The sequence below is a fragment of the Falco naumanni genome, chromosome 7, assembly GCF_017639655.2.
Source record: "Falco naumanni isolate bFalNau1 chromosome 7, bFalNau1.pat, whole genome shotgun sequence".
Taxonomy (NCBI): Eukaryota; Metazoa; Chordata; class Aves; order Falconiformes; family Falconidae; genus Falco; species Falco naumanni.
Window position 1 is genome coordinate 41,466,690 of NC_054060.1, and position 14,157 is coordinate 41,480,846.

General features: G+C 43.0%; 1 protein-coding gene across 2 annotated transcripts in view; it reads left to right on the forward strand.

The window, feature by feature from the left end:
* Positions 1–14,157, forward strand: part of PRIMA1 (proline rich membrane anchor 1) — a 54,466-nt gene that overhangs the window by 21,161 nt on the left and 19,148 nt on the right. For both annotated transcript variants that reach the window (XM_040601144.1, XM_040601143.1), the window contains exon 3: positions 9,201–9,330. In XM_040601144.1, the coding sequence (XP_040457078.1) occupies positions 9,201–9,330 (130 nt within the window). The remainder of the gene's footprint in view (positions 1–9,200; positions 9,331–14,157) is intronic.

Sequence of the window (14,157 nt, forward strand, 5' to 3'; positions counted from 1 at the left end):
AGTCTATTGCACATCATGTACAGTTACAGCCATGTGTCAGAGGTGAGGGTGGTGGGATAGAGTATTGCTGGTCTAAAGCAGTTCTTTGGTCTTTCCTTGCTGGGCAGAGTCTTCCTCCTCTGCCTGTTCTCTGTGGCAGGATCTCAGGGAACAGGTCCAGCAGAGCAGCTTTCTGGGTCACTGCTCTTTGGGGACTGTGATAATCCAAATCCTTTCCATCATGTTCGGATTTACTGGAGATGAAGTTGCCCCCAGTGGACTTCATCTGTTACTGGAGCTGTCATCCATTCCTGCTTTACATTCCTGCTGCATTGGCCCGGTCCCTCGAGTTAATGATGGCTGTTAATAGATCTGACTTTCTGTGCTACCCATCCTGCGCCCTCTTTCCACCCAATGCTCTAAACTGGTAACAGTGTGTCCATCACTTTGAGCAGAACAGCCCTGGGAAGCTATGGTGCTCTGGGAATCTCATATTTTATTGCATTTGCTGGATTTAATGCACTCAACACTACTTCAGTGTTTGGTGCTCTCCTGTGGAGCTTACTTTGTTTCTGCTTCTCAGGGAGAAGCAAGAACAAAGCAGCATCAGAGCTGGGACCACGTCCCAACCATTGCACTCAGAAGCTGCAATGCCAAAGCACCTCCATGCTGGACATTTAAACATCATCGAATCACAGCATGATTTGGGTCAGAAGGGACATTTAAAGCTCATCTAGTCCAACCCCCCTGCCATGGGCAGAGATCAGGTTGCTCAAAGCCCCATCCGAGCTAGCCTTCAACACTTCCAAGAATGGGGCATCTACGATTTCTCCGGGCAAATATGTGCAAGCATATGGCAGCGCACATGACACTGTCTTGCTCCTCTAAGGTGGTCTGCTCCCAGTATCTCCTCTACATCATTTCATATCTCGCAGGGGGCAAGATTGTAGCTGCCACTGGGATACCAGCAGGGGGGCAGTCGGTGCCCAAATGCCTCTGGCAAGCAGCTGGGTGGGTTTGGTTATGACCATGGCTTACCATAGGGCAAAGAAGTTGCCCCATTGCAGTTGTGGCCAAATCCAGTTTATCTTTCTTCAGGGTTTAATTGTAGGTACATGCCACTGGCAACAGCACCTCGTGCCACCACCAGCTCACGTGGTTGAAGCTGGACCTGTTCAGCCTCCTCCTGTCTTGGATCCACCATTAGCTGAAATCTGGGCATGGCTTTACCTTCCCCTCCTGAGTCTGCTCACAGCCTTTGCTCCGCATTCCCTGTGCATCTTGGAGGCAGTGCAGAGGAGGACTGTGGCTTTCACAGGCTGTCTCTAAGGCCACGTGCAGCTAGTCAGGGAGCGGGGGCTGACCCAGCCCCTGGGGCTTCTGTTGATCCCAGAATTGCCTTTGGCATTTGGTGTGATGTGCTCCTCCATCTCCCCTTCAGCGGTTCAAGCATGGCCAGGTGTGTTGTCGGCAGACAACAACTGTGAAGGGAGGTTGATGAGGTGATTTTTGGACCTGCCCAGGAGAGAGCAAAGTGCATCCATTCATATCCGCAGGTCCTGAAGGAACTGGCAGGTAAAATGGCTAACCCACTATACATCATATTCGAGAAGCTGTGGCAGTCCAGTGAAGTTCCCGTGGACTGGAACAGGAGAAGCTGGAGAGATGTGGATTTAATGGGTGGACCGCTTGGTGGATAAGGAATTGGCTGGATGGTTGCACTCAAAGAGTTCCAGTCAACAGCTCAATGTTCAAGTGGAGACCAGTGACAAGTGGTGTTCCTCAGGGGTCCACGGTGTTGTTCAACCTGTGTGTCAGGGCAAGCGTGAGGCTGGGGCAAGTGGAGGAGCCACTGCATGGCACGCATATATGCATGGCACACACGCATGCATGCATGGCTTTCTGCCCCCAGGGGAGGTGCCAAGGCCCCCCATCTCCTGGTCAGCTTCCTCTGCCCTGTCCTCCCAGGAAATTTTCCCCTCAAACCCAAGAGTGTTGATAGATATGGTTCAAAGGGAGCACATCCTTTACCTGTTCCTGAAATGCCTTTTAGAATAACAGCTGAAGACCTATATTTGCATCAAGGTCTAGCAGTACCACAAACTTCATTAGAGGGCTCTTCTAAAGGCTTTCTTTTTCCATGCTGGCTGCCTCGTACTGTTAGCAGCCCTGGGTACACACAGTGTGTTCCTACCGCACAAATATCCAAACATCTGTAGCAGTTCCTACGTGACAAAATACAGCAAACATAGGGGATGCTTGAGCTGAGACTGACTCACAGATCTCTCTCTGTAGTGAAACCAGAGTCTGGAGAGCCCCCAGCCCCCAGGGCTCTGGGGAGTGAGCTCCTGACCTTTGGCAAAATTTGGCAGGTGCTGGGACAAGGTCCTCAGCTGGCACCAGTCTCACGGCTGCGTGGACTTGTACTAGTTTACATCACTTGAGCTCTTGGCCCTTTTATATTAGCCGACTAAGGCTTCATCCTGAGGTACCATTGAGTTAATCAGCACTCACTTTGGGGTGAATTTACACTGCCGGAGGGAGTGAAGGGCCTTGCGTGAAAGTACGCAAGACACCTCAGGCTCAGTCAGCACTGAAATCAGCTTTCTCAAAAAAGATGTGGGCATGTATGTAATGGAGGCTCTCCTGTTTCTCATCTTTTACACAACACAGTGCGTATAGAATAAGTGTCTGTCTGAGCCTCCATGTCTGTGTGTGTAGCTGCTCCTCTGTTGGGTTTCTCCTCCCAGAACCCAAGTGATGTCACATCAATCAGGGGATTCAATGAACTCCTCTGTTCCTCAGGGGGCTGGGTGAGGCACCTTGATGTGAAGATATCCAAACTCTAACAGGATCAAAACCCCTCTCCTTGTTTAACTGGGCATGGAGCTTCCCGGGAGTCTTTTCATATACTTCACATCTGAAATCACATCTAAACCTTTCTGCGTTTTCTGGGGAAACCTTTCTGCGTTTTCTGGGGCTGATCCTGCATCCCAGTGTGATAATGGTTGTGGCTTCTTTCTGTCTTACAAATGGAGATGCCAATGTGAAAATTATGTGAATATATCAAAATAAGAAGGCAAATAAGGGTGAAGATGAGAGTAGAACCTCAAACCCTGCCTTGTCCAGCAGTTCAACAGGTCTCTAAAGTATGTGACATACAGAGAGGTTGCTAGAAACACATTGCCTACATCTCCAATTCCTTCGAAGTTTCAACCAAGACTGATGAAATACTTGAGGCCTTTAGAATATGAGCCTGCCTTCAAAATAAAATCCTATCTCACTTCCTAGCATGCTAATTAAAAGTTCATGGCTGCTTCAGGCAGCCCTACAATAGCAAGAGGAGTGCTGCAGGCGCAGAGGCAGCAGGGTTTAACCTGTTGCAAGTGTACAATATTGAAAACAGGCAGATGTCTCATAAAGATGATTATGCCAGCAATCGACCTTTCTGCAAGAACTGGAATAAAAGTAGGAGGAAAATCAATAATCACTTTTGATTTGTCTTGAAAACACCCTTCCTTTTTTAGGCATGAATTTACTGTTATTGTAGAGATATGAGAGGGGTCACTGTCACCCTTCCATGTCCCATCAGTGCACACTCACCAGCTGCTTGGGACTGAGCCTGTAAGTGGATTGACACACTCAGAGCTTGGCCAGAGACACTTCCCCTGGGACTGCACATGGGAGCACAGGTCACTGCCTCCCTTAGCTATTTGCCAGCTCAGCCCTGTGTATGGTTTGTGTTAGGTTGGGTTTGTTTCATTTTGTTCTGTTTTGGTTTGCTTTATTTTGCTTTGCTTTGTTTTGCTTTGCTTTGTTTTGCTTTATTTTGCTTTATTTTGTTTTGCTTTATTTTGTTTTGTTTTGCTTTGTTTTGCTTTATTTTGCTTTATTTTGTTTTGCTTTGTTTTGCTTTATTTTGCTTTATTTTGTTTTGCTTTGTTTTGCTTTGTTTTGTTTTGCTTTGTCGGGCTGCCTGATGGGCAAGAGCTGGTGGAAAGACATGCCCTCATGCAGGCTCTGTGCTTCCACATCGCTGCTGAGGGCTGTGCAGAGGCACCAGCTCAGCCCAGCGTAACCCCCACGATGGAGCACTTACTCTGTCCTGACAGACTTCATGGTGTTAGTTTCTAATGTCCCGGCATTCCCATGAAAAGAGCAATCAGCCTACAACCCATATTGCAATGGAAAGCAATAACTCTAGTCAAAATAAATGACGAGAGTACTAGATTTCTGAAATTTGAGCTTCATAAAGTATAGCTGTGACCACTAAAGATAACCTGAGGGTGTATCCAAGGATTTCAAGTCCTGCTTCTATATTCTGTCACAGACAGTACAAGCATGTGTCACTTTTATAACACACACAAAATTATGTAATGCTTAATCCAGAAGATTAAAACAGCTTCATCACTGGGTTTTTGGTTTTGGTAGCTCAGGGCAATTTTGAGCATGACCCACTCTGAGATTTGCTAAAAAGAAATTAGAGACTACTTTGTAATTTTATGGAAACTTCTTTTCTAGTGGCACAACCTCTATTTTTGTGCCTGGACATTGAGGGAAAACCCTCTGTAGCTGAGCTAATCGTTCCCGGTATGCACATTTCTGGCTAGAGCCGTGTGTGTACAGAGATCTGCTAACATTAGAACTGGAGCTCTGTCTTTATGCTGAGCCTTCAAAACAAATTTAGTCAAAGAAAGCAAGTGTGTAAGGCTTTTGTGGTGCTGAAATAGTTTGCAAGATGCCTTTGTTCTAAAAGTACTTTTCCATGAATTTGTTTTCAGTAAGTCAGATCCAGCCACCCACTGCAGGTCTGAAATGGGTCTGTTTATTCATTGTGTTTATTTAGGCCGGGTGCTGTGGGGAATAGGAGGTGTTTGCCCTCTAAAAGTAAACCTAACCAACATTTGTACTTTATAAATTGTAAGGCCAAGAGAAAAAAGGCATTGTGCTCATGTGGCCTTCCCAGGGACAGAGCATTTTCTTTACTTATTTCTTATTCCGAGTCCAGTCTCTTTAGCTGAATTTAGACATCTTTTAGGAAAAATCAAGACTTTACATTAAACTAAATTTTTCAGTGAAATACTTTACCAGAGCTGATAGACTATTGTAATAAATAATTACCGTATAATGACAATAATTACCCTACTTCTAATCTAAATATGCTTAGCATCCACTTGAAGTACATTCCAGCGTCATTTACAAACTCTACCCCTATCCATCAGCCCGGTTTTGGGGGAAAGGAGGAGTAACTGTTAATAAACCACATTCTCTCAGCAGTGACTTTCCTTTTATAGTTAGATTTTCAGACACACCAGTTCTCTGGCTTTTAACTCAATTGATGTGTGCCACACTGAATCACATGGAATTAAGCGAAATGTCCTACCAAAGTCTAAAGCTATCACACCAGCACTAATGCATCTATTTAGCAAACCTGTAAGCTCCTCAGAAAATATCTAGTTACTTTAACAAGATGTATTTTCCTAAACCTATGCTGTTTAGCATCAATTATTTATTTTAATATTTTATTAATTGAATGAGATCTTCGTTGTTTGGGCAGAATTTCTGTCAGTATGACAGGCTGTGATCTCTTAGCTCACCTGCTTATCTTCTTTAAAAGATCATCACTTTCCTACCACTTTCCACCGACAATGTGTTCAACGTGCAGAATGATGCTTCAGGGCTTAGGAGAAAAAGCGTATTTTCCTCGAGTTTTGCACTGTGAAAACCACTTTCTCCATTCAGCTAATTTTGGGACCAGTGAAGAGCAGCCACCCATGAGTCAAACCAGGACACTATCACACTGTGAGCAGCTGAAGCTCGGTAGTCTCGTGGTGATGACAAAGGGACTCCCTGTGCCCAAGGATGTCCTCTACTCCCCATATACACCACTGCAAATGACAGCAGTGCACAGCTCATTGTTTCTTAACAAGACAAGGGAAAGGGCAGAATTTGGTTCTGAAACCATACACCTGCTGGGGGTTTATATCAATTTGAAAGAGGTGGTACAAAGAAGGAGGTGATCGTGAGAACTATTTTCCTACATTTCATCAAAGGTTTTGTAAGACGATGAAACAATTAGGACATTGTCATTGTTACAGGTAACGCGGGACATCTTCTGCTCAGTCTTTTTTGTAATAATTTCACTATGTCCTTAGAGGAGGGGTTTGGACTCATGTCTTCATTCCTCCAGAGAGTACCCAAGAAATGCATTGCTATTCCATGCAAAGTGGCACAGCTGCAAGAGTGGGGTGCAGGTGTCCTCACCCCAGGATAATTTCTGATCATTGAGGGCATGACACATGTGGGCTTAGCCCCTCCCAGGTGCAACCTGTTTTTTCTACACTGTGGGCAATGAGCTGGGGTCTGGGACAGGGTGGGGAGTCTCTCCAGCCCTGGGCTGCCCCAGGGAATAGAGTTATGAGCCCTGGTGTAAGAGGAGAGAGACATGAAAGCCTTCCTAACATCAAGAGCTCAGTGTGGGACTTGCTAAGAGGCACATCTCTGAGGACGTGGTGTTTCCCAGGCACCTTTCTGGCTCTTCAAGAAATTCCCAGCTGCACACAGAGGCATCCATGTGGGCCAGGCTTGGGCTTCCCATCAGTGCAAGAGGATTAAAAGCAGTTCTGCTCTTCCTCAGAGGACAATTGTGAGTAGAAATGCATTAAGGACGTAGAAATGCCACAGTAATGAGGGCTATGTGAATGTGTACCGGGAGAGGCAGAAAAAGCAGGCAACCAGGAGCTTATTGGGAAAAGAGCGGGTATTTCTAAGGAAAACAAGACTACCTAGCACTGGAATAATAAGGGGTAGAAATAGAAAATAATTTTTAAAGTGATATAAACCCACTAGCCACTAAGAAAAATGTTTTGATAGCTTGTAGTGTGATTTCTTGTGCATTTTTCTGAGTGCCTGGTCTGGACCGGTGGGGAAGGGAACTGAGCCAGATGGATTAGGGGTCACTTCCACATCAGCAGTTCTTATTATCCTGTCATTAATAGCTACATGTAGGCTGTCAGGAGTCATATTCACTATTCAATCCCACATGTATCTGTTTATTCTCCGTGTAAAAATACTGTGATAAACCATCAAGGAGCAATGGTGCACAGGCATGTGATAAGCCTTGCTTTGTACCCTCTCCCTGTCATTTGTCAGTCCTATTTGTTGTGCTGAGGAGCAGCCCAATCTCACCATCTCATTCTGCTTTATGACTAGTTTGGCTGATCCTGCCTTTGAGGAAGAGCAAGGACTAGATAAGGATAGCCATACTTGTCCTATTTTTTATGATCTCATCTAATTTTACATGGCATCTGCTGATGGATGTGTTCCCTTTGATTTCACTGAGACCTTTTGTTTGCTGGGACAGCACCAGGAGGGTAGAGTTGGACCTGAGACTGCCTGTCCTTCATGTATACATTTTATCATCTTTGGAATAACTTCTGGAATCCTAGAAAATAACAATATTGAAAACTTTCAGAGAATATTAAAAATGTTAGCTTTATCACAACACAATCAACAGTTTCATCACCCACTGAAAACTGACTTCTGCAGCTGACATAGTAATAAAGAAATTCTGTTGCTGAGATAGTCTGGGAGTGGACACATTGTCAAAAGAGGAGCCAGGACCCACTAGTTCTTCAAATCACTTGTCAGCTTTATTTTTCTCTTTTGTAAGATACACCACCCCCACCCCCCCCAAAAAATCTAAAAAAAAAAATCAAACAACCACAAAACCCCCCAGCTTCACAGTCAATATGTGTACAATAAATTGAAGGCAATATTTCTAGACAAGTATGATCATAGTGATGGCATGTGTTGAAGGCTGATGTGTGTGAGAAAGATAGGACCTCTTATGTGGCACCAAACGCTGAACTGCCTATAAATTACCAAGCTGTTTGCTTTATTATTTTGATTGTTTCTCACAGTTCCTTACCTAGTCTTTTTCTAAGGTTTTCCTGCAGATTTGTGGGCATGAATGTTGGCAATTCTTCTGTAGATCATGCAAATGGAAAAAATTTTCCCAGTAATTGTGTACTTCAGGATTTAACCTAATGAGTCTTAACCTAAAAGTATGTGTATGTCTTTTCCTGATGAATCACAGGAGACACAGGGGTAGTCAAATCACAATAAGAGATGCAGGTGTGATGACTTATTTTAACTAGTGCAGCTATTTGTGATGTGTGTAACAGGAAGTTCAGAATATAGGATGTATCAGATGAAATAATTGGACAAAAAAAAAAAAAAAAGCCTTTTGCTGTATTCTGTTCTCTCCCCTACTTAACTGAACATGTAGATTTAGACAGTCCCATTGATAGATTCATTACTAAACCTCATTTAAGGTGACCCACATTCTCATGGAGTTTATTTGGTTGTGCACATGGTGTTAGTGGTCTCTTCCCCCTCTACAGTACACTGGTACTGCTCATGGCATTGTCTGTTGCTCCCCATACTTCTAGAAAAAAGTGTCTTCTGAAAGCATGAGGAAAAGAATATTGCCCTGAAGGAAAATATTTTAACTAAATGCCACTAGTATTCCTTCTGATGCAAAATATTGCTTGCTTTGAGGGGTACTTACATAGACAACTCTAGCCCTAAATCGAATAAGGAAAATGTAACAATAATTGCTAATATTTTCATGAGGTAACATTTCTTAATGTTAGTATTTCTTAACTATTGGACTTAAAATTCAAAGGCAATGTAACAGGAAAAAAGCTTGTCAGCTGTAGTCCTCTAAAAGCAATTAATAAATGTAATAAAATTCCTGTTCTTTTAAAACAAATTCCCCTTCCATGCTCCAAGGTTACAGTGGTAGCAGCTGCAGTACTGATTGGTAGGCTCTGCTGCGGCTCCCCTAATGGGGTTTGAAAGTCTACCCTTATCAGCACAACGACTCTCTCTAAATCTGATGCAGCAGGAGATGGCAAATGCAGAGGAAGAAGAGGTTTCTCACAGGTAGCAGAACTCAGCCTTTCTCCTTCACGCTGAGCACTGTGCTGTGGACCACACAGACACAGAGAACTTGGTCGTCTGGGGATTGTGACAAGAAATATCTAGTACCAAACAGAGGAGTTGCTTGGGAAAAAAATGGGTCCTAAATGTGAAATAACCTCTTTGCATGTATCTGTGGCCCTGGCATAGTGCTATTGCATGGGTGACTGAAGCGTATCTGATTACACACTGTTCATTTGGGAGAACTCATATATTTTTCCACACTCTGTTTACAGCTCCCAAGTCTACGTTTTGTCCCACTGAAGAGACCTGGTGGCCAGGCCTGGTTATTATCATTGCAGTATGCTGCGCCACACTAGTGTTCCTCTTCATAGTTGTCATCATTTGCTACAAAGCCATAAAAAGGTAAGACTCCAGATGCTCTTACTGTGCTTAGGGCAATGCAACCCCGCAAAGGTTGACCCAAGACATGGCTGACACCTTGTTTTGCTTAAAGGCATCCTAAAGGCCAAATGCATCCTGTAGTCAATGTGTGTTTTCATTGGAAGTTAATTTTATGTACCATATCCTGCCTGTGTAAAGGGTGACGTTCAATGCATGAGGAGGATTAAAACTAGAAATGGGATAGAGCCACAATGCTCAGATTGATAAGAACTTCCCTGAAGTCAAATTGTGGTGGTTTGCTGGGGAATGCCAACAATTTTGGCTTGGTCGAGCGCAGATGTAGGTAACACTGTCCTGTCCGCTCCTGGTAGTATTCAGAATTTACATGTGGGATGTGAGATTTTTGGCCCAGGACCATCCTGAGTGTAGTATTTCAAATTCACGTGAGGTCTGTTAACTCAAACTCTAGGGTAATTTGTGTAGGTTTTCATTTGGAGACTACTTCTAATTTATTCTTGCTTCAAAATTATCATCTACAGAATCAAAATCAAAACCTGTCTCTTTGAACATAAAGCCGATGTGAAGCCTACATACAACACGGTGTGTAGCAACCATTTCAGCTCACTGGTTGTGCAATAGATATGCTTGCATAGGCCTCTGGTAGCTAGAGAGTATTGACTTCAGTTACACAGAAAAATAGGAGTGGGAAGAATTTTTTCACCTAAATAATATTTCATATTTCTGGTGGAAGAAGTCAAAACTTGAACATTTCTGTATGAAGGCTCCAACTGCAAGTCCAAAGCGTCAACATAGAGAATAAAGTAACTTGTGGGAAGCCGAGATGACTGGAGCTTCTTTTTTCCTCCATTGGTTTCAATACAGCTCTGACAACATCCCACGCTTGTGGCTTTGCACTGTCACTGTTTTACATGTGGGGCTCTTGGGCACAAGCTGTTAGTACAGCTGGGTGGCCCAGCCTGCCGTACAGAATGCAATACACAGCCCATAGCGCTCATGAGATACTGCAGTGACCTCTGAATCACAGCTTGAATTAAATGATGGTTTCTTCAACTTTGTGATTTTTTGACGGACATTTGAGGGGGGAGGAAAAAAAAAAAAGAAAATAACTGAAAATACCTTTCATGAAACGTGTTATCTGCATGCAAAGCAATTGCAAGATTTTTTATGAGCTTCATCAGGGACATTTCAATGGTGTAGCGTTGCACATGCATTGTGGCTGTCTGAAAAATTTATGTGGGATTGGAAGGATAGTGTATCCAAGAGCATCCAAAAGGGAGAATTCAAATGAGATGACAGAAGTCTGTATTTAATTTCCTATTAAATCTACATAAGTATCTTTGCTTTTCTAGTTTGGCTAAAATGAATGCTTATTAGCCTTGAGGAGTTGGAAAGCCTTCACTCTAGCCACGGCACTTTTAAAAAATCATTTATGGAGGACTGAAATTGGAGTCCAATTGGATTGGTACCACAGTGAAAATTCTAATTCTGTGTGGAAAGTTGTATTAATTTCAAAACCAGCTATTGTATTTTTTGCCTACTGCCAAATTGTGAATGATTTCTGCAAAATATACCTACAGGAGCAGTAACTCTCCAGGGCAACCTGTGCCTAGTGAGGAATTGCTCTTGAAATTTACTGTGGTGCTGGTAGATGGGAGGAACAGAAAAGAAATACAAACAGACAAATTTAGAGCTGCCTTGAAAAGGTTTGGGGAGTTCACATAAGACAATAGTCTTATGCTTCAAGTTGGCAAAGAATTATAGTGATACTTGATGAAGACACCAATTTTTGTCAGCAATGTGAATATTAACATACAAGTCAGCCACCTGAACAGGCATTAGGCTCAGAGCAAAGTGAAAATTCCTCTTAGATCTTCTTATTGTTGACATTCCCACCATTGGCTAACACTAAGCTGAAAACTGCTCAGATGTAGGATGGACAGCTATAAAATAAAATCTTATTAATTTTATTTTTACAGAGTAACTAGAGCATTTCTTTTCATCAATGAGTCCTTTCTAAAACAGCTGTGCTAAAAGGATGCCCTAAAGTGCCTGGCAGCATTCCCCAGTAGTTCAGGTTCCTTGATCCACTGTAAATGATATCTGATGACAAATGCTGGGAAAGGAGATAAGGTGCTTCACAAGAGAAGCATCTCTGCCTTCGACACAGAGTATTACCACATATTGTTGAGCTGAATTGGCCTTAGCTAGTGTGAGAAATCCTTCACTCTATTTTTTGCTGAGAGGTAGTGATGGCTAGAGAAAGAGTAGGGGGATTAATCTGGGTGATGCTGAAGCCAAGAGTCCCTCCAGTGTGTTCCCAGCCTCCAGCTATATAACCATGCTCTGCCCTGTCCTTTCTCACACCCCCATCCCACCAGCTCTCCTCTGCAATCTTCTTCCCGAACCCTTGTTCCTGCACATCTCCTGCAATTTGGACCTCTGTCAATGCAGCATCTCTGACAAACCTGTCTCCCACCTCCCCTGAAGAGATGCTGAAGAGTGCAATAACAGCAGTCATCTGGTTGTAGGGTGCAGCAAAAGTTAAATGTTTTAGTGGGAAAGTGCAGGCAGAGATTTATTTGCAGAGCTTGGATCTGTTGTGTTAATCCCGCACTTTCATAAGAATAAAATTTGAAGTAAAAAAAAATAAAAATCTATTGTGCTTAAGTTAAAATCTCATTTACTAGTTTCAAAGGGCCAGACCTAATCAAACTCTCTCATGACTGCTTTTCTGTAGCAGGAAGAGAAGGAGTGACTGTCCTCCAGGTATTGTAACTCAACTGTATTTTTATTCAACCTGTATAAAAACTCTTTCTACTGGGTTGGCTTGTTTTCCCTCATGAAAGCTAAAACTTCAACATATCACCAATTTTAGACACTAAGGGTTTTGCGCTAAAATACAACCTGGTGGATTGGTGCTTCTTTGTATAAAATGACTACCAGAACCAAGCAAGCATGCTGCTACCTCCACCCCTGCATCTCTGCTGGAAATAGTCGGGTTCTCTGACTATGAAATAGTCATAAGTAATGCTGAAATGCATTCCAGTGGATAGATTTGACCTCTCTGGTCTGTGAGGGAACTAATACCAAAATGTGTCCATCAGTTTTAATACTCAGAGACCTGCTGGACAGGTTAATTCTTGGGAAGGTACATATGGGATGAGTCTTTGAAGGCTCTTAAAACAGCCTCTGAATTTCCTATGTGTGATGCTGATGTCTGCAGTGTTGGGCACTGCATGACTGCCACACTGGGTACAGATGTGTGCTGCTGCATAAACTGAGCACCAGAGGAGATGACACATGATATTGTGTTGTGCAGCAGCATGGTTATACACAGGGTGGTAGCACCCTCAGTTTGGCAGTGTAGAAACAGCTATTTTCTCTGGGTTTGGTGATCAAGAGGTATTTCCACTTTTTAAAAAATGTAAATTTTCTCTTAAGAAACTTTTCCATGATACATTAGAAAAAAATGAGGATTGGCACTTAGCATCTGCAGCAATCAGTCTGTGATTTTGTAGATTTCTAGGACAGGCTTAATGACCGGTTAGGGCTCAGACCCGCTGTAAGCAGTGGTATTTTTCTGCTCATTTTGTGGATAAAGAAAGTGATCTCACAACCAGTGATTTCTGTAACACATAGCAAGAGCAGATGAATAACTGGTTCAAAATCTGGAATATCTCCAGGTATTTCTCTACCATGTCTCTGTTTGTACAAACCTGCCATTCTTTCTTTTTCCCTGGAAGACTGTCACCAAGAAGTAAAAGCAGGAGGTCCAAGGACAATTTATAAACTAGCACAGGCTGGAGGAAGCTGGGTCATTTCAGTATTACATGGTTTGTGGACTTGGGCAAATGCACTGTGAATGCCAGCAGCTCCAACAAATCTTCATCTGGTGTAAATCACTGCATATTCAAAAACAATCAGTGGGGGTGGATTCATTTTAATCAGCTCTGGAGGTGGTTAACATCTCCAAGCACCTGAATAATAGTAAGACAGTAAGACTGGAGGGAAGTGGGAAGTAAACACAGTAAAGAGGATTAACAAGAGTTGTTTGGTAAATAAGCAACTGAGATGGGGGAGAGAGGGACCTGCAGTATGTAATCCTATTTCTGCAGCTCACTAGTGTGTCAGTGTCTGTGAGGGGAGTGAGATATTTACATAAAAGGGAAAAATAAATCCATGGCTCCCTGTATAAATTTAAGATATTGGAGCCATCTCTCAAAACCTCACAGGGGGAAAGCAAAGCTGAGCATTCTGGTCTCCATGCCAGCTGATGCTCCAGCTATGCAGCCTGGCAGGATGTATTTCAGATGGCTTTCCAATATGTGAAAAAACTTACGTAGTGTCTCCAGAATATTGATTCAGTCTGAGATGACCCACGAGCAGCCTCTTGTGCCTAGGGATGTGACTCCTTGGCTCTGTTGGACTTTAGGTAGGATGTACCTTGCTCTGAGATGAGTTTGCTGCCAAAGAGCCCACTTGCTAAGTCAGCAGAGAAAGCAGGCTGATGATAGCAAAGTTTTACCTTATCTACCTTTTACTCACTATTCTTTGTCAAGCTATTGTTTTGTATGTGTCCCATAGCCTGAGAGAGAGGTACCATAAATGTCTACATATGCATTTCCTTAAATAGGCACGAAGTTCACCTTCAAATAATAATTAAATTGAAGAAAACATTGTACTGAAATAAAATGACAGGTCATATTTAAGCTGTCTTAAAATTCATTGCTCAGGTATTTTCTAGGGTACTTAGCATTAGTGTATGATTTATGGACCCTGTATGCTGCAAGGTCTAGTTTCAGTAGCAGGAGCAAGGTTCTGAAAGTT